The following is a 20,610-nucleotide window of genomic DNA, read 5'->3' on the forward strand; positions in this document are numbered from 1 at the left end:
TATTCCCAAGAAACTAGTACAATTAATTAAAATGTGTCTCAGTGAAACTTACAACAGAGTCCGTATAAGCCGGTTTCTGTCTGATGCTTTTCCAATTCACTGCGGGCTAAAGCAAGGAGCTGTACTATCACTTTTACTTTTTAACTTCGCTCTAGAATATGCCATTAGGAAAGTTCAGGATAACAGAGAGGGTTTGGAATTGAACGGGTTACATCAGCTTCTTGTCTATGTGGATGACGTGAATAAGTTAGGAGAAAATCCACAAACGATTAGGGAAAACACGGAAATTTTACTTGAAGCAAGTAAACCGATTGGTTTGGAAGTAAATCCCGAAAAGACTAGGTATATGATTATGTCTTGTGACCAGAATATTGTACGAAATGGAAACATAAAAATTGAAGATTTATAACTTCGAAGAGATGGAAAAATTCAAATATCTTGGAACAACAATAACAAATATAAATGACACTCGGGAGGAAATTAAACTCAGAATAAATAATTTATGGGAAAATGCGTGTTATTCGGTTGAGAAGCTTTCGTCATCTAGTCTGCTGTCAAAAAACCTGAAAGTTAGAATGTATAAAACAGTTATATTACTGGTTGTTCTGTATGGTTGTGAAACTTGGAGTCTCACTTAGAGAGAGGAACAGAGATTAAGGGTGTTTGAGAATAAGGTTCTTAGAAAAATATCTGGGGCTAAGAGGGATGAAGTTACAGGAGAATGGAGAAAGTTACACAACGCGGAACTGCAGGCATTGTATTCTTCACTTGACATAATTAAGAGCATTAAATCCAGACGTTTGAGATGAGCAGGGTATGTAGCACGTATGGGCGAATCCAGAAATGCATATAGAATGTTAGTTATGTTAGTTAGGAGGCCAGAGGGAAAAAGACCTTTGGGGAGGCCGAGACGTAGGTGGAAAGATAATATTAAATGGATTTGATGGAGGTGGGATTTGATGATAGGGACTGGATTAATCTTGCTCAGGATAGGGACCAATGGCGAGCTTATGTGAGGGCGGCAATGAACCTCCGGGTTCCTTAAAAGCCAGTAAGTAAGTAAGTAAGTAAGTATTACAACAATCTTTGATGTAAAATTTGAACTTGAAATTTCACTGTATCAAAGTGCTCTCAACGACATGTATACGTCAATGTTACAATAATCTTTCACACTTCATTTTTACGCTTAATTTTAATATTCATAAAAGTGAATCTTCTGATTGAGGTTCTGGCTGATACTTAGACCTACATCTAAGTTATTATCAGACAGTACATCTCACTTGACAATGTGTGTCATAGGAAGAACAACAATTGTTTATATGCATCTGAAGTCTGATTAGTGTAATAATAATAATAATAATAATAATAATAATAATAATAATAATAATAATAATGATTTATTTTAGGTGGCAGAGTTAAGGCCGTAAGGCCTTCTCTTCCACTCAACCAGCAAAAAGTATAAATACATATGCATGAACTTACAAAGAATTCAACAATTTGATTTAGATGATAGTTACATGTATTCAAGAGTTATTTACGAATTAAACAACAAAACACTATGAACTATTAATTAAACACTGAAATACAAACTATGTAGCAGAATTAAGCTAAAATACATAGAATGTTAATATAAGTATATTTCAAATAATATTAGATAATAGAAAGAGATTATTATGAGACAATTTTGAAAATACAGCACTATCAGGATGATGTCTAAAGAATGAAGTAACAATGTAGTCAGTGACAGTTTAAATCAGTATGATTGGAGTGAAATGCTAATAAGGTTATCTTTTAAGCTGTTTTTAAAGGTGTTTATTGTCTTGCAGCCCCTAATACTTTGTGACAAGGAATTCCATTGACGCGAGGTGGATAGTGTAAAAGATTATGAATAACAAGATGTTCTATGAAGAGGTATACTTAGCGTGCCACAGTTAAGTGATCTGGTGTTTACGTCGTGGATAGAGTATAGATAAGAGAAGCGAGACGAAAGGTAATTTGGTGTTGAGGTGTGTAGAATTCGAAAGAGTAAAGACAAATAGTGTAACGTTCTGCGTTCTTTAAGTCGGAGCCACGAAAGACTTGCGAAGGACGGTGATATGTGATCATATCGTCGGATGTTGCACACGTATCTGACGCACATATTCTGAGCTCGCTGTAACTTGACTGACAGTTCAGAACTTAGGTCACTTAACAAAACGTCACAATAATCGAAGTGCGGCATTACTAGGGTCTGTACTAGGGTAAGTTTTAGTTGCTGGAGTAAGAAGTTTCTCAAGCGACTCAAACAGTGAATGGACGAACAGATTTTTTTATCGTTTCTTTAACTTGAAAATTCCAACTTAGATTATTATCAAAAAAGAAGCAAAGATTTTTTACGACAGATGAATAAGGGATTAGCGTGTTGTAGTGTAAGGTGTAGCTAATCGGCGATATATGCAATTCAAGGGAAAGGAACTGGCCTTCCTACTCCATTATCTCCTGACCTGGTTCCAGGTTAAAATGCCCATTTAAAAAAAACCCACGTAAATAAAAGTCCACAACTGAAATGTCCATAAATAAAAGGACAGAACATAAATTTCCACAACTGAAATGTCCATAAGTTAAAGTCTACAACATAAGTATTCACAACTGAAATGTCCATAAGTAAAGATCTACAACATAAATATCCACAACTGAAATGTCCGTAAATATAAATGACATTCAGAACGCATTTGACATGTTAAATGACAAAGTACATGAAAACTGTTGCAATTCACTGGATATATGGAGCGTACCTAGTACTGTAAGTGGAAGAAGAGCAAGGGGTAGACGGATTTCCACCACCAGTATGGAACTATTATCAAAGTATTCTGCAGGGATTCCAAAGAACCAATAATTCCGTAGAAGGATTCCATTCCAAATTGCAGCATATTGTTTCAGCCCACCATGAGTACCTTAAATCATATGATTCCTGTGATTGGTCATCATCATATTCTAAATGATCTTGTAATCTTTATTGGCATGTTTGAACCGATAAGTTACTGATTAAAGCTAATAAACTTTCAATTAAAATCGTCTATTGGCTATTTTTGGATAATATTAAATCAGAACACAATGACAATGAAAATTAAACCATTCAAGCGATGGTGGTCATCAAAACCTCAGGGCGCCAGTTAATAGAGGCGTATTGAATAAATAGTTACACGGTATGGTTAGTACAAGAGCTATTCCATACGAAATCGATCAGCAAAAAACCTCGCATTTTTTAATACTCTAATTTTTTTCCTATTTATACAAGGTGCTGAAGAGATTGCATTTTAAAAAATATACTATCGAAAGTCAAACGGTTTTCGTACTATTGAGCGACAAATTTAGCGTACTTTATAAAAACAAGCCTCTTTCAGCGCTCAGAACTCTGGAACCATTTACTGCAGAACATTGAACGGGAGCTCATTTTGAAGCTGACATTTAGTAGGTTATGATAAGAAGTAATCCTTATTTTCATTATATACAGAGAGACAGATAATCTGATTTTACTTACTTTTAGGCTTTTTGCCCATTTGTAAAAATGTAAAAGATATTGAGAAAAAAACCTTGCATTATTAAGAGGGATTCGGCACTGTTTGCTTAGTGGCTCGGCAATAAGTTTCGAGGGCATTAAATAAATTATTTTCACACGCCTAGACTTGAACGGCACAGTACCCCACGCACTGGCCGAGAGCTGAAGATAAGCGAGCATTGGGCGTCATTTTACTCCTGTGTTTATGAAAATTTGTGATAAAGCTACCCCAGCCATGACTGCTAGACGACACATCACGTGTTTGTCTCCTGGCCTTGGTTTTTCTCGACTACCTACAGTCAGCTGGTTAGTTCACGCGCGCACTATTTATTTTCTTTATTTGATATTTTCAATACTTTCTTATCAATGTCTCCACTTGGGCGGCCAATTTCGGACTCGCACTTAATCCAAGTAAGACTCAAGCCATAATTATTGGACATAAGCGTTTAGTTAACTCCCTTAATAACAGTAATCTTTCAGTTGTTACTCTCAACAACACGCTAATCCCTTATTCATCTGTCGTAAAAAATCTTGGCTTCTTTTTTGATAATAATCTAAGTTGGAATTTTCAAGTTAAAGAAACGATAAAAAAAATCTGTTCCTCCATTCACTGTTTGAGTCGCTTGAGAAACTTCTTGCCCCAGCAACTAAAACTTACCCTAGTGCAAACCCTAGTAACGCCGCACTTCGATTATTGTGACGTTTTGTTAAGTGACCTAAGTTCTGAATTGTCAGTCAAGTTACAGCGAGCTCAGAATATGTGCGTCAGATACGTGTGCAACATCCGACGGTATGATCACATATCACCGTCCTTCGCAAGTCTCTCGTGGCTCCGACTTAAAGAACGTAGAACTTTACACTCTTTGTCTTTACTCTTTCGAATTCTGCACACTTCAACACCAAATTACCTTTCGTCTCGTTTCTCTTATCTATACTCTAACCACGACGTAAATACCAGATCACTTCTCTGTGACACGATAAGTATACCTCTTCATAGAACATCTTGTTATTCATCATCTTTTACAATATCCACCTCGCGTCAATGGAATTCCTTGTCACAAAGTATTAGGGGCTGCAAGACAATAAACACCTTTAAAAACAGCTTAAAAGATAACCTTATTAGCATTTCACTCCAATCATACTGATTTAAACTATCACTGACTACATTGTTACTTTTTCTTTAGACATCATCCTGATAGTGCTGTATTTTCAAAATTGTCTCATAATAATCTCTTTCTATTATCTAATATTATTTGAAATATATTAACATTCTATGTATTTTAGTTTAATTCTGCTACACAGTTTATTTCAGTGTTTAATTAATAGTTCATAGTATTTTGTTGTTTAATTTGTAAATAACTTTTGTATACATGTAACTCTCATCTCAATCAAATTGTTGGATTCTTTGTAAGTTCATGCATATGTATATACACTTTTTGCTGGTTGAGTGGAAGAGAAGGCCTTACGGCCTTAACTCTGCCAGCTAAAATAAATCATTATTATTATTATTATTATTATTATTATTATTATTATTATTATTATTATTATTATTATTATTATTATTATTATCAACTGTGCACCACTAAAAATATGTGTTTATTTGTACTTTCAATGCGGAATCTAACCATATATTTTAAAAATATTTTTTCATGGGCAAAGGCGTCTTAATGAAGAAAATCTAAATTTCTCCATTTCCATAAAAAGTAAGAAAAACTGTTTACATGTCAATATAAACTTCAATTTCTCAGCATCAAAATAAACCATGATTTTGATGATTGGGTGAAAGGGTTTCGGAGCCACAACAGTTAAAAGTTGCTAATTTTATGAAAATGCGATAAATTTAAATATTTTTAATTTAAACACTATAAAGTTCTGATGCCTCGAACTTTGCACAGAGCATTGTATCACAGTTGTCAACGGACAGAAAAAGTTTCATTGTATTTAAAAATTGCAAGGTCAATTTTCTCTCTATTTCGGTCGATTTGAGATGGAAAGCCCCCAAAGAAAACAACAATATGTAGCAGTACCTAAGAGCCATTTCTTACCATCTGAAAATGCACAGGTATTTGTTCATGAACCATAAAACTAACAAATTTTAATAGAATGTAATCTTGTATATTTTCTGTACATTTATGTATTTATGTATTTTGGAAATATAACTGCTGGATATTAAATCCTGGTAGATATTTTCGATGTGGACATTTATTTGATATGGAGGTCATGATAAGGTGGACATTATAGTTTATGGACATGTTCGTTGTGGACATTTATTTGATATGGAGGTCATGATAAGGTGGACATTATAGTTTATGGACATGTTCGTTGTGGACATTTATTTGATATGGAGGTCATGATAAGGTGGACATTATAGTTTATGGACATGTCCGTTGTGGACATTTATTTGATATGGAGGTCATGATAAGGTGGACATTATAGTTTATGGACATGTTCGTTTTGGACATTTATTTGATATGGAGGTCATGATAAGGTGGACATTATAGTTTATGGACATGTCCGTTGTGGACATTTATTTGATATGGAGGTCATGATAAGGTGGACATTATAGTTTATGGACATGTTCGTTTTGGACATTTATTTGATATGGAAGTCATGATAAGGTGGACATTATAGTTTATGGACATGTTCGTTGTGGACATTTATTTCATATGAAGGTCATGATAAGTGGACATTATGGTTTATGGACATGTTCGTTGTGGACATTAATTTGATGTGGAGGTCATGATAAGGTGGACATTATAGTTTATGGACATGTTCGTTGTGGACATTTATTTGATATGGAGGTCATGATAAGGTGGACATTATAGTTTATGGACATGTTCGTTGTGGACATTTATTTGATATGGAGGTCATGATAAGGTGGACATTATAGTTTATGGACATGTTCGTTTTGGACATTTATTTGATATGGAAGTCATGATAAGGTGGACATTATAGTTTATGGACATGTTCGTTGTGGACATTTATTTCATATGAAGGTCATGATAAGGTGGACATTATAGTTTATGGACATGTTCGTTGTGGACATTAATTTGATGTGGAGGTCATGATAAGGTGGACATTATAGTTTATGGACATGTTCGTTGTGGACATTTATTTGATATGGAGGTCATGATAAGGTGGACATTATAGTTTATGGACATGTTCGTTGTGGACATTTATTTGATATGGAGGTCATGATAAGGTGGACATTATAGTTTATGGACATGTTCGTTGTGGACATTTATTTGATATGGAGGTCATGATAAGGTGGACATTATAGTTTATGGACATGTTCGTTGTGGACATTTATTTGATATGGAGGTCATGATAAGGTGGACATTATAGTTTATGGACATGTTCGTTGTGGACATTAAGTTGATGTGGAGGTCATGATAAGGTGGACATTATAGTTTATGGACATGTTTGTTGTGGACATTTATTTGATATGGAGGTCATGATAAGGTGGACATTATAGTTTATGGACATGTTCGTTGTGGACATTTATTTGATATGGAGGTCATGATAAGGTGGACATTATATTTTATGGACATGTTCGTTGTGGACATTTATTTGATATGGAGGTCATGATAAGGTGGACATTATATTTTATGGACATGTTCGTTGTGGACATTTATTTGATATGGAGGTCATGATAAGGTGGACATTATAGTTTATGGACATGTTCGTTCTCAACATTTATTTCATATGGAGGTCATGGTAAGGTGGACATTATATTTTATGGACATGTTCGTTGTGGACATTTATTTCATATTCTCGTCATGGCAAGGTGAACATTATAATTTATGGACATTTGTGTTGTGGATATTTTTGCAATGGACATTTTAACTGCTAACTCCTGCCCTAGTTGCCTCATAAGTAGTAACGCTTCTGAGGTTCGGTCCTGTCTTCGAACAGTTGACTAAACAGCATGTCATGTCACTTGTCAGATGCGGACAGCTGGTATGGCACCGCTACTTTTCGGCTGCAACGTTGTACACAAGTCGTAGTACGTGGTACAGTCATTAAGTTCTAATACTGAGCGCATAGTGGCATTGTGGTGCACTATAGCGCATAGGTGGCGCCATGGTATGATACATTGTCAGTTAGTCTCTCGACCCAACAAGAGACAGTTGAGTGCATGCACTGTAAGCAGAACTACGGTCTTTGTTGTGACGGTGATTTGAATGCGCACGTCGGAACCCGAGATGTCACAGTTTGAACAACGGGCAAACATCAAGTTCTGCCAGAAATTAGGCAAAACTGCTGCCGAAACGTTTCAAATGATGCAGCAAGTTTACGGTGAGGACGCAGTGAGTCGCAGTGTTGTGTTTAGGTGGCACCGACGTTTTTTGCAAGGAAGAGACAGTTTGGAAGATGATGTGCGTACTGGTCGGCCACAAACAACTCGAACTGAACGCAAGATCCAAGAAGTTGCAACGTTGGTGCGTGCTAACCGCTCCCAATCTGTAGACGATATCGCAGCAACAGTAGGGGTCAGCCATGGTACTTGCTATAAAATTCTGTCTGATGACCTGAACATGTTTCGTGTTACCCAGCACAGTGTGCCACGAATCCTGTCGCAAGACCAACGTGATGATCGCATGACGATTTGTGGTGACCTCTTCAGTAGTGCTGATGATGATCCGACGTTTCTCAACCGGATAATAACTGGAGACGAAACTTGGTGTTTCCTTTACGATCCGCAACTGAAACGACAATCCGCCACCTGGAAAATGCCGTTATCACCACGACAGAAAAAACCGCGACAAGACAGGTCAAAAGGCAAGGTGATGCTTGAACTGTTTTTTTATTCAAATGGAATTGTTCGCATGGAATTCATCCCAGAAGGCGCAACTGTGAACAAAACCCGCTACAAAAAGATCCTTGGCCGTTTACGAGATTCAATTCGTCGTAAGCGACCTGAGCTATGGCGTACAAAGAATTCGCTGTTGCTACATGATAACGCCCCTGCACATCGCTCTGTCCTTGTCCAAGAGGAACTTGCAAGACAACAGGTGACAGTTCTTCCACACCCTCCGTACTCACCTGATCTCGCACCATGCGATTTTTTTCTCTTTCCTCGCATGAAAGCAACCCTACGTGGGCGTAGATTTCATTCTTCCGAAGAGGTCATGACTGCCACAAGAGAAGCCATACGGGACCTTCCTGCCAACATCTTTCAACGGTGCTTTCAGCAGCTATACCAACGTTGGCAAACGTGCATAACGGCCAACGGAGACTATTTTGAGGGAGGATGTGGTTCTGTTTAAATGTACGCCGTGTTATGCGGCATCTTGTGATACATCCAGATTCTTGTGGGAGCCTACCCTCCAGGCGTCAAGTCTTAGAACTTAATGACTGTACCACGTATGTGAGTTGCGCAGTATTTTCTACTACTGCTACTGCTACTACGATGGCATCACAGCTCAAAGTCGGACCTTAGCCTCCTCAGTTTTCTTCCTCCATCTGTCCCTGTCCTGTGCTAATCTTCTCCTGGCGGTTGTTCCGAGATCGTTCTGTGAGTCGATCATTACCACATCTATCTACCTAGTTTTGAGAGTACAGCGAAACCTCTGTATTTGGACATCTCTTTATGTTAGACACCTGATTATATTGAACATAATTTCTAGGAACAAGACAAATTTCTATGATTTTACATATTCAATATATCCTTATGTTTGACACCCCTCAATCCTGAAATAAAAAATTGATAGAATTCTTCTACAAAAATTCAGACACCAGACTCGCTTCTATAGTAGACAACAAAAAATCAAAATATTGGACTATAATGATTTTTTATAGTAATGTTTCTTATAATTTACATAATTTAAAAAAAAATGTAATAGTAATATGCGTTACAAGGGCGGTATGTTGACGTTTTCATGTTCGAGGAAAAGATTTAAAAAGCGAAACGTAGTTGAGCTTTTTTAATTTCCGAGAACATGAAAACAAACATACCGCTCGTGTATCGTACATTATTTTGTGCGAAGATCGTTTATTACATACCTCAAAGAGAAATTTCTAATTAGTTGCAATGAAATCTCCATCTTGGTTTCTGTTCAATGACGGCAACTTTGGAAAACAAATATATCTATCTTCAACATTGTTCCTATAAAATGTTTTCTGTGTTTACTATACTGCAGTAGGCCGTGATATACGTCTGTCTTTTTTTTCCCCCCCAGTCTATGATGAGTCTGGAATCTTGTTGATTTTTTCACGGCTTCCTTAATGTTACTTGCATTACAAATGCAGTAACTTTTGTGGTGTTGTAGAGTTTACTTAATTTTTGCAAATATTTAAAAACGATAATTAACAGTGCAATTTAGGTGAAATTACAGTGGTAAGTTTCCAATTTATAATTATTACTATATTGAACGTCTTTAAAAATAATATGTTAAAAGCCTAAAGCAGTAAAATGAATATGACGCTTAAGCGGTAAGAATAGGGAAATTGTTATGTGTGTTACGTTGGGAATACTAAATGTGGTATTTCACACTTACCGCGTATTGGTTTTGTGCGGAAAGCAAGCAAATACGCACGATCTCGCACAAAGGTTATTTTCAAAACCCGTACCAAACTCAATAACTTCATTCCCAATAATATTCATACATGTGACAAATATGTCGGTGCAGGAGTATACATGCTGCATTTCAAGAATTGCACACATAAATATCTTGGTCAGAGTAAAAGAAATTATAGAACTAGATATCTGAACATAAAGCAGATTTTTCTTACAGAAGAAATAGATCCAAATTTGCATCTCGCTTAATAGAGAATAACAGAAGTTCTACAAATTTTAAAACCGATAAATAACGGGAAAATTAATAACGCTGCCGAAGAATTGTACATTGCCAAATTTTTCAATAGGCCTAATAATATTCCCTTAGTCGATGAACAACTGTCTAACATAAATAACATGTTATTTAGGCTAGCGAATAGAGTTCCTCCTTGCTTTAACATTAATCCCCCTCCACTTAAACCGTAATGTCGTTTTTTCTCATATGCCGACCTACTCAGTTAACATTACGTAACCGTCTACACAGCATCACTCACCTTCATCTGATTGTTCTCCGTAAGTTACATTTCATTCTAATCATCAAGTAATAGTTCACTTTTTTTAGTAAATCTTCTTTATTGAATTTTTCAGATATTAAAACGCTTTCAGAACTTGCGTCGTGATGACTGGGCTACAAACAGCTACCCTATTCAACTCTGTAATCTCATGTATTTATAACAAATATTGTAATTTTTAAAGCTTTTTATTTCAACCTACATACACATTGAAAGACACTCTTTCAGCTTTCCCAATGACGGGATTGCCTCATTGGACAAAGCATAATAAAAATATTGAGTGAAAACAAAAACAGACCACAAAAGAGAAATGAGGGGAACGAACAACAGGGAAAATTAAGTACAGGAAAGATAATAGCATGCATATAACAGGCCTAAACATAGTAAACAAACAGATTAGACATTCGAGAAAAAGTATCCCTTTTTAGGAAACAAAGTACAGATGGTATTTTAAAATGGCAAGTGATCCTCTGATAGCGGCAAGGGAAACATCACGAATGAAGTCGATGTTCAGCTGGAACTTCTTGCAGAAACTGACAATTTATTTAAATATTATTTAAATAATATTTAAATGCATTTTTTTTTAATGGTGGCCGTTCATTTCGATACAGGCTTCAGTTCTTTTGTGCCTATTCTCGCACTATAGACTATTGCATCTAATTCCAATTACCAGTTTCGTCCTTCATACTTAGTAACTCATGTTGAAATAATTCTGTACCTACTCTATAAAAGAGTACCTTACGTACTGTAAATTCAGTCTTCACTTCTGCCCGACCTGCACAGATAAAATTACTCAGACATGCTATCTACTGTCCGTCCAAGTGGTTATGTCGCAGGATCGTAGAAAGGGGGGGGGAATCACGTGATAGTTAATTACTTAACGACGCCCTTTTATTTAAGTTATTTTAAACAGTTGCATAATATTACGTAGACGTTCAATTAATTCCTAACAGAAATTAATGTTTTCAGAAAAGAGCTAAGAAAGCCCAGCCACTAGTCTTTACAGTGGAGTGAATAGAAGCAGGTGGGGGAAATCGGGATGCGACGTAGGCAAACGGACGACGGTACCTGATTAAATATTGGAAGTTTTCGTCACTGAAAAACGCGAACATATTTCTGAAACGTTCTGTAATCACTAACTCAGTATTGCGGCCTTGGTTCTGTGTGGACAGTTGGAACTTAGTTAGTAGAAGGGGTGGGAGTGAAGTACATTCAAAAACTCAGTTACATTAAAAGTTGAAGTAAAAATAAAATGATGTCCCTGTGTAAGAAAGTTGTTTCTAACCAAGCGTCATCGTGCACGCCTTACTGTGGTGACAGTGTTGATGATGAAGAAATGGGTGGTGACTTGTTTCAATGCTGAATGTCATTATGGATTTGAACTATAATTAGTAGTATTTTTAATTGGAACTAAAATTTACTGGTAGATATACTTATTTTGCGATTCTTTATCAACTGCGTAATGACATGAAGGTGATAATGCCAGTGAAATGACTCCAGCGCCGAACGTTAACCAGCATTTACTCTTAATGGGTTGAGGGAAAACCTGGAAACAACGTCAACCAGATAAAGGCTGATTTACAATAAACTGGGAACGAGAACCAGAGGACGTGAATATGAAAATTTTTTATTCACAATAAACCGAGAACGTAGACGGCTACGCATATCGATGTGCATGTCAATAATGACATGTAAAGTCGATATTACGCTTTCTGATGTTATTTCTGTATAATTGACCAATGGTGTTCTGTCATGAGTATAAGGCAGCCAACATAAACACAGGTTAACCAACTTCGAAATTTCAACTGAAACATTCCATTAGTTACGGTACTATAAATATGCCCATGCATCTTTATTATCACAATCTATTTTAAGTCTACCATAACGTAAAATAATTAGAGAAGAAACATTTGTATTAGAACAACAGTAGTTATTGAATTGAAGCGTAGTGTGTAATACAACCAATATAGTAATAAAATATGATTCACTTACGATCGGTGTTCAAAGATACAGCTATTGAAAGCCACATATTCTCCTTCATTTTCTCGTCTTTATACGAGGCGCGCCGCTTATCGTAAACGTGAGGATTTTCCTCAACACTCAATATTAGAATCTCATCAAATAAAACTTGCTCCATGATGCACAGCACAGAACAAAACAATGCATAGGTTATGTCACGGTCTTCTTGCTACAAAATATATAGGACGACAAAATAGCTTTTAGATGGCAATAGAATGAATCTACTGGGCTGTGATCGGAAACGTGAACGCCAAAGTTGAAACTTGGCCAACTCTCCGTTCCCGATCCCGGGCTCCGGCAAGCTTTTCGGTAATTGTGAATGCTCACATTTAAATGTACATATTTTAACAATTTTACCGTTTCGGTTTTCGTTCCGATTCTCGTTTCCGGTTTATTGTGAATCCCGTCTCATCCGGGATTTCAACTCTGGCCCGCTCGTTTCGTAGTCAGACGTGCTATCCATTACTACACAGCGGTGGACTAGAAGTATGTTACGAAGTTGAGAATGTATGACAATTTTATGCTGAAGAACGACAATTTTTATAAGTTAGTACGACGGTTTCGATTCCTTTATCTGGCAACCCTGATGAGGAGATCCATTCTACCAGCTACCAGTTGGCTAACAGGCTAGGTAGCAATCGATCGAATAGACTTCGTCTTGCACGTCTCCATTGTGTAACGTTTAGGCATTCCTTTCAACTAGGTAACAAGTCAAGCTACCAGCTAGGCTTCATCTTGTACGTACCTTATGGTAGGGCCAACAATATGGAAAGTCATTTTGTGCGAGATCGTGCGTATTTGCTTGTTTTCCGCACAGAACCAATACGAGGTAAGTGTGAAATACCATATTTAGTATTCCCAACGTAACACACATAACAATTTCCCTCTTCTTACCGCTTAAGCGCGACATTCATTTTACTGCTTTAGGCTTTTAACATATTATTTTTAGAGACGTTTAACATAGTAATAATTATAAATTGGAAACTTATCACTGCAATTTCACCTAAATTGCAATGTTAATTATTGTTTTTAAATATTTGCAAAAATTAAGTAAAATCTACTACTCCACGAAACTTATTGCATTCCTGATACAAGTAACATTAAGGAAGCCGTGAAAAAATCAACAAGATTCCAGATGCCGATGTTATTACTGCAATATGTTGTATAAATAATATTGTTAAAATATTAAAATGAAAAATAAATCATTACATAAACTTACCGTTTGTTTTAAGTTCGCATTTATAGACAGGGGGAAAAAAAGACAGACGTATATCACTGCCTGCTGGAGTGTAGTAAACAATGAAAACATTTTATAGCAACAATGTTGAAGAAAGATATTTTGGTTTTCCGAAGTTGCCGTCATTAAACAGAAACCAACATGGAGATTTCATTGCAACTAATTAGAAATTCGTCTTTCAGGTATGTAATAAACGATCTTCGCACAAAATAATATACGATACACGAGCGGTATGTTTGTTTTCATGTTCTCGGAAATTAAAAAAGCTCAACTACGCTTCGCTTTTTCAATCTTTTCCTCGAACATGAAAACATCAACATACCGCTCTTGTAATGAATATTACTATTATGGACACGCAACAAAAAAAGTGACAGAAACGAGACGGATAAATACAAGAACATTTTCCATAAAAAAAATACTTACCGCTAAGGCCAGCTCCAACAATTATTACCCTTTCCTTGTCAGACGACATATTAACGAGAAGTTGCGTTATGAAAGTTTGCTTATATATGCAAGCAGTTATAGTCGATTCACTGTTATTTCCCGTGTAGCTCCTCCTCTTTGCTTACGCCAGAGGAAGTGTAGTGTCTATAAAAACTAGGGTAGATGTTATCGTTTGCAATCTTTTCGTTGCCGAGCTACCAGACGAGGATGCTCTTTCCGCAGCGTTAAAAACTATCATGTCGTAGCTCCTATGATAATCAATCGAACTGTAAATTTTAGGATTCGTAGAGAAATGTCTAAGGAAAGAATAGAAAAAAATTCGAAATCAAGATCTTTTTTGGAAAATGAGAAAAAAATACTAACTTCGAAGCAACCTGTTCAAAGTAGATATTGGGCACTCTCAAAAGTTGCTAAGCGGCAAACTTATTTATTTTTCACTTTAGATGGGGGTCAAAGCGAGAGACATGTTTAGAAAGAATGATAATTACTTTTAAAAGTGGTTTATATTCGAATTCTGTACTAGTTTCCGAGTACTGCGAGTTAAGAAAATGCACGTCTTTGCTGGCGTATTTCAATATGCAAAGTGAAAACTTTTGTCTGTTAGAACTGCGGATTCTCATAGAAATCATCGCTCTGATTTCAAATTTGTTTCAAAATGTTTCCATTACTTAAGGTTTTCGAGTTAATCGTGAGTTTTGGAATTTCAATTAAAATATTCCTGTTATATAAACAACATATATACTGATTAAACATTAGTATGGCTACTTTGAAACTCAGGAAACGAAAAGAATAAATCATAGTAGTCCTTAAATTTATTATTGGTATTATTGTCAGTATTATTGTTATTATTATTATTATTATTATTATTATTATTATTATTATTATTATTATTATTATTATTATTATTATAAATTTATTCCAACTCAACAATGTAACTTTTATTTAAAGCAACAATAATTATCACACTCTACAATTTAATTTCACTCCCGTCAACAATGGGATTTGCTCTCCGCACAGCAACACAGCGTTCGTTATTGCACTCCACAAACGACAATGACAATTTACTTGGACTATTACGAACAACAATGAACTGTTAATCTTAACTAATATTCACAAAGCACTATTTACAACACAGAACTGTCAGTTCTCAGTTCACAGCTCGTTTGTCTTGGCTAGTTCTTCTTGCTCAGTCACCCGCGTTCACAGAATCTCGAACCCCAGACCTTCGGAGACGATCCGCTGAACTTCGAACTCAGGTCCTCCAACTGCGGTCCACTGCACTCGAACTCCGGGCTTCAGGTTCCACAGTTACGGACCCAACTCAAGTCGCGCCCTGGTCTCGAAGCTGGCTTCACTGCTACACAAGACTAGCTCGCTTACTGTCCAAATCTGCCTGTAACAACACTGGCTTACTGACGGACTGAATCCCCGTCGTTCACTCGCGTGCGTAATTTATAACCACAGCGACGTAGCCGAGAAAGTTCGAGCTCGGGATTTTTCCACTTCGACGGACTTCTGGACCTCTCTCGGCAAGCAGCAGATGCGCGCGCAACCTCCCTTCGCCGCGCCGCCGTAGCACACCGCCCCTCTACCCTCTCAGCATCCAGACGCTCCCCTCGCCGCCACACCTACGCCACCAACGTTTCGTCTGCCGCGCGCCCTGTCGGACACGCGTTCGAACCCCGGTGCAGCTGTCACATTATTATTATTGTTATTGTTATTATTATTATTATTATTATTATTATTATTATTGTTATTATATGGAGTGAGGCTTAGGCCTAAGACTCGGTTAAGAGAGAAGTTTTATATAATATTCTTATTGAATTTGTATTCCCAAGAAAATAGTTCGATTTAATATTAAAATATATCTCAGTGAAACGTACAACATAGTCCGTATTCTGTCTGACGCTTTTCCAATTCACTGCGAGCTAAAGCAAAGCGATGCAAGTAAAGAGATAGTTTGGAAGTAAATCCTGAAAAGACAAAGTATATGATTATGTCTCGTGACCAGAATATTGTACGAAATCGAAATATAAAGATTGGAAATTTATCCTTTGAAGAGGTGGAAAAATTCAAATATCTTGGAGCAACAGTAACAAAATAATATAAATGACACTCGAGAGGAAATTAAAACCCAGAATAAATATGGGAAATGCCTACTATTATTCGATTCAGAAGCTTTTGTCATGTAGTCTGCTTTCAAAAAAAGCTGAAAGGTAGAATTTATGAAACAGTTATATTACCGGTTGTTCTGTATGGTTGTGAAACTTAGACTCTCACTTTGAGAGAGGAACAGAAGTTAAGGGTTTTCGAGAATAGGGCGCTTAGGAAAATATTTGATGCTAAGGGGGATGAAGTTACAGGAGAATGGAGAAAGTTACACAGCGAAGAACTGCACACATTGTATTCTTCACCTGACATAATTACGAACATTAAATCCAGACGTTTGAGATGGTAGGCACATGTAGCACGTATGGGTGAATCCAGAAATGCGTATAGAGTGTTAATTGGGAGGCCGGAGGGGAAAAAGACCTTTGTGGAGACCGACACGTAGATGGAAGGATGTTATTAAAATGGATTTGGGGATTGTAGGATACGATGCTAGGGACTGGATTAATGTTGCTCAGGGTGGAGACCGATGGCGGGCTTATGTGAGGACTGCAATGAACCTCCGGATTTTTTTGTTACATTGGGGAATTTTATTGAAGTAAATTTATTATGGCAGGCAGAGTAACTATCTCATGCCCCCATGTTTTATATTGCTATCTGTGCACTTCATTAGGACCAGGTACCTAGTCTCGAACCTCCGGATTCTGTAAAATCCATTTTTAAATAAATAATTCCTATAGAAAAAGAACTAGGAATCACTAGTGAAGTGTCTTTGTGAGGAGTGTGGCATTATTTGCAGATAGAAACATGGATGTTACAACGAAGTGAAGGCAAACGATTAGAAGCATTTGGAATGTGAATATGGAGAAGAATGGAGAGTGTGAAATGGACGGACAGAATAAGAAACGGACCTGTGCAAGAAAGAGAGGGTGGAGAAAGAACAATGTTGAAGCCGATTAGGAAGATAAAAAGAAATTGGCTGGGTCACTAGCTAAGAAGAAGTAATAGTGAACGAGAAGAAAGTTTAGGGTAGAAAAATATATCAGTTGTTATAAACACGAAAACTATTGGAAGAATAGTAAAAGAGAGGGCAAACGAAATTTCAAGACAAGATATTTTTAGTAATATGAAAGACCTAGGATCACTACAATACTATAGGGAGGTGAAGCAGTTTTGGGAACAGGAAGAATATGTTAGACTAAATTCAAGGGAAGAGAGAACGGGAATGGCATGGTGGAGATTAGGTATCTGGAGACTCAAGAATAGGAGAGGGAACGTAGAGAAGGATAAATGTCCTTTGTGTGGACTAGCTGAAGACGCAATGCATATTGCGTTAAAGTGTCAGGCAACGAATGATTTGAGAAACAGTTGGGTGGATAAAAAATTTCTACAAATAAACGCTATAGTAGCTTATAAAAAATAAATGGTCACCTAAACGCAAGCAATCTGCATAAATTAGGAAAACTTCTGTTTAGAGTTAAAATTAGATGGGAAGAGAAAGTCAAAGCTCTAACGGAGATGGAATTATAAATGTTGAGTAGTCACATATAAGAAACTACGAAGAGTAGTCAATGAAGTAATAAAATAATTCTTAAGAGAGTGGGAGTTTTAAATAAAAGAGGTATACTTATTAGTTGATTATTATTATTATTACTTTTATCATTATTATTATTATTATTATTATTATTATTATTTTTATTATTAGTAGTATTATTATTGTAAACAGAGGAAACTTACAAGTTCAAATGTATTAATTTTTTGTTATATTTGTATAGAGAGTGATGGCGGAATAAGAAGTGGAATACATCTTATACGCCATGACGTGAACAATGATTGATGAATTAAATAAATAAATAAATCAGTTGTTAGATAATATTAAGATACATAGATCATATGCGGAGACTAAGAGAAAGGCAGAAAATAGGAAAGATAGTAGAATGCTGGGTTTGCAATGAAATACGTGGCCTTGGGCAGAATACTATGAATAAATGAAATGATAGTGTGACATTTTCAATCTGTTCTTTTCATTGGAACAAATGTCAATGAGATAAATAAAAAGGTTGAAAATATAGCTTGGTACTCTTCATTAAAAATCTCAGAATATAATTCCGAAACTCACCGCTTATTTGTGGACTTCAGCACAGCTTATGATAGTGTCATCAGGGATGGACTATATAATCCGATGAAAGAATTTGGGTTTCCTAATAAGCTAACCCGACTGGTAAGAGCAACTATGGAAAATAGTCAGTGTCAGATCAAAATACAGTCTGACTTATCAGAGATATTGGAGATCAAGAATGGGCTGAGACAGAAGGATTTACTGTCATGTGTTCTATTTAGCATACAGGGACATCATTTTATTTTTACTAACATTTCTAATATTAACCTGGCTATACCTTTGGATCAACGGTTGCTACCCCCATCCACGACTGGAGTTCGATGATACTGACGTAATATACAAACAAATCACTTTACTAGGTATAGGAGGGAAGAAAAGTAGTTCATCCATTTACGTAAACTAGGAAATATCACGCTTTTGAGTTTGATAATTTTCATTAAGTTTTTGTTTAATCAAAATACAGTACAGTATTAACAATAAGTGTTTTTACTCACGACCTGAGCTGTCCATGCGGACGTATTCATTATGCAGTGTATATTATATTATCTACAACACATTCGCGCACAGTATAGAGAATGAAGTTAAATTGAAAAATAATCGTAATATGGATATTTAAACTCATTTTTCAAAATGGTGGCCGTTCATTTCGATACAGGCTTCAGTTCTAATGTGTGTAATTCCAATTACCAGTTTCGTCTTTTGTACTAGTAACTAATGTTGAAATAATTCTGTACTTACTCTGTAAAAGATTACCTTACGTACTGTAAATTCAATCTTCACTTCTGCTCGATCCGAAAAGATAAAATTACTCAGCCATGCTATCTACTGTCCGTCCAAGTGGTTATGTCGCAGGATCGTGGAAAGGGAGGAAATCACGTGACAGTTAATTACTTAACGAGGCCCTTTTATTTAAGTTATTTTAAACAGTTGTATTGGTATAATATTACGTAGACGTCCAGTTCATAACAGAAATTAATGTTCTCAGAAAAGAGCTAAGAAAGCCCAGCCACTAATCTTTACAGAGAGGCGAATAGAAGCAGGTGGGAAAAATCGGAATGCGACGTAGGCAAACGGACGACAGTACCTGTGCGAAAATGATGTAATATTGAAAGCTTACTGGAAAACGCGAATATATTTTTGGAACGTACTGTTTACTATGACCGTAAGGCTACTATGACTGCATATGCGGTGTTGAATCTGTGTGGAGGACGATTGAACTTCATTAGTAGAAGGGGTGGGAGTGAAGTACATTAAAAAACTCAGGTACAATAAAAATTGAAGTCAAAATAAAATGATGCCCCTGTAGTATTGAAGAAAGCAATAAGGGATACGAAGATACAAACGAGAGGAATGATATTTTACAGATCAAATCAGATACTAGCATTTGCGGACGATACAGATATCATTGGTAGAATAGAAGGAGATGTAAAAAGGGCTTTTACAGCACTAAAAGTTGCTGCAGGTAAAATGGGCCTAAAAATCAATGAGGATAAAACAAAATATATGGTTGTGAACAATAAAAAATCCAATGACACTGTAACACATATTTTGGTTGACGAATTTAAATTTGAAAGAGTTCGCAGTGTTGTGTATCTTGGTTCCCTTGTTAATGAAACCAATGACATCAAGGAGGAGATAAATAGAAGAATACTGATCGCGAATAAATGCTACTATGGATTGCTAAGACATTTTAAATCCAAATTACTTGCCTTTAAATCTAAATGTAAAATATACAAAACATTGGTAAGGCCAGTGTTAATGTATGGATGTGAAACTTGGACCCTGTCTCAATCTGACATCAATAAATTGGGCTCGTTTGAAAGAAAGATATTGCGCAAAATATACTGACTCATAAACGAAGGGGTAGAATTGAGAAGTAGGTAGTCATGAACTGTACCAACTTTATGGGTATTCAGACATTGTTACAGCCATACTGTCATCATATCATAATCTCTTCACTCGCACGCAAAATAGCCGCATACTAGCCATACCAACACATAAGACATCATCTATTCATCATCATACACAATCTCGCTCTCGCGCTTGTGGAATACCCTACCCAGTGACATCAGA

The 20,610-nt window shown here is 36.3% G+C and overlaps 1 protein-coding gene and 1 long non-coding RNA gene across 2 annotated transcripts in view; one reads left to right on the plus strand and one right to left on the minus strand.

Moving 5' to 3' along the window:
- The window catches only part of LOC138693362 (amine oxidase [flavin-containing] B-like), a 40,211-nt gene extending 25,874 nt beyond the window's left edge, over positions 1–14,337 (minus strand). The window contains exon 1 of the mRNA XM_069817281.1: positions 14,289–14,337. Within this exon, the coding sequence (XP_069673382.1) occupies positions 14,289–14,337 (49 nt within the window). The remainder of the gene's footprint in view (positions 1–14,288) is intronic.
- Positions 1–20,610, plus strand: part of LOC138693139 (uncharacterized) — a 399,597-nt gene that overhangs the window by 56,889 nt on the left and 322,098 nt on the right. The gene's annotated exons all lie outside the window — the stretch shown is intronic.

The sequence above is a fragment of the Periplaneta americana genome, chromosome 17 (genome assembly GCF_040183065.1).
Source record: "Periplaneta americana isolate PAMFEO1 chromosome 17, P.americana_PAMFEO1_priV1, whole genome shotgun sequence".
NCBI classification, from domain to species: Eukaryota; Metazoa; Arthropoda; class Insecta; order Blattodea; family Blattidae; genus Periplaneta; species Periplaneta americana.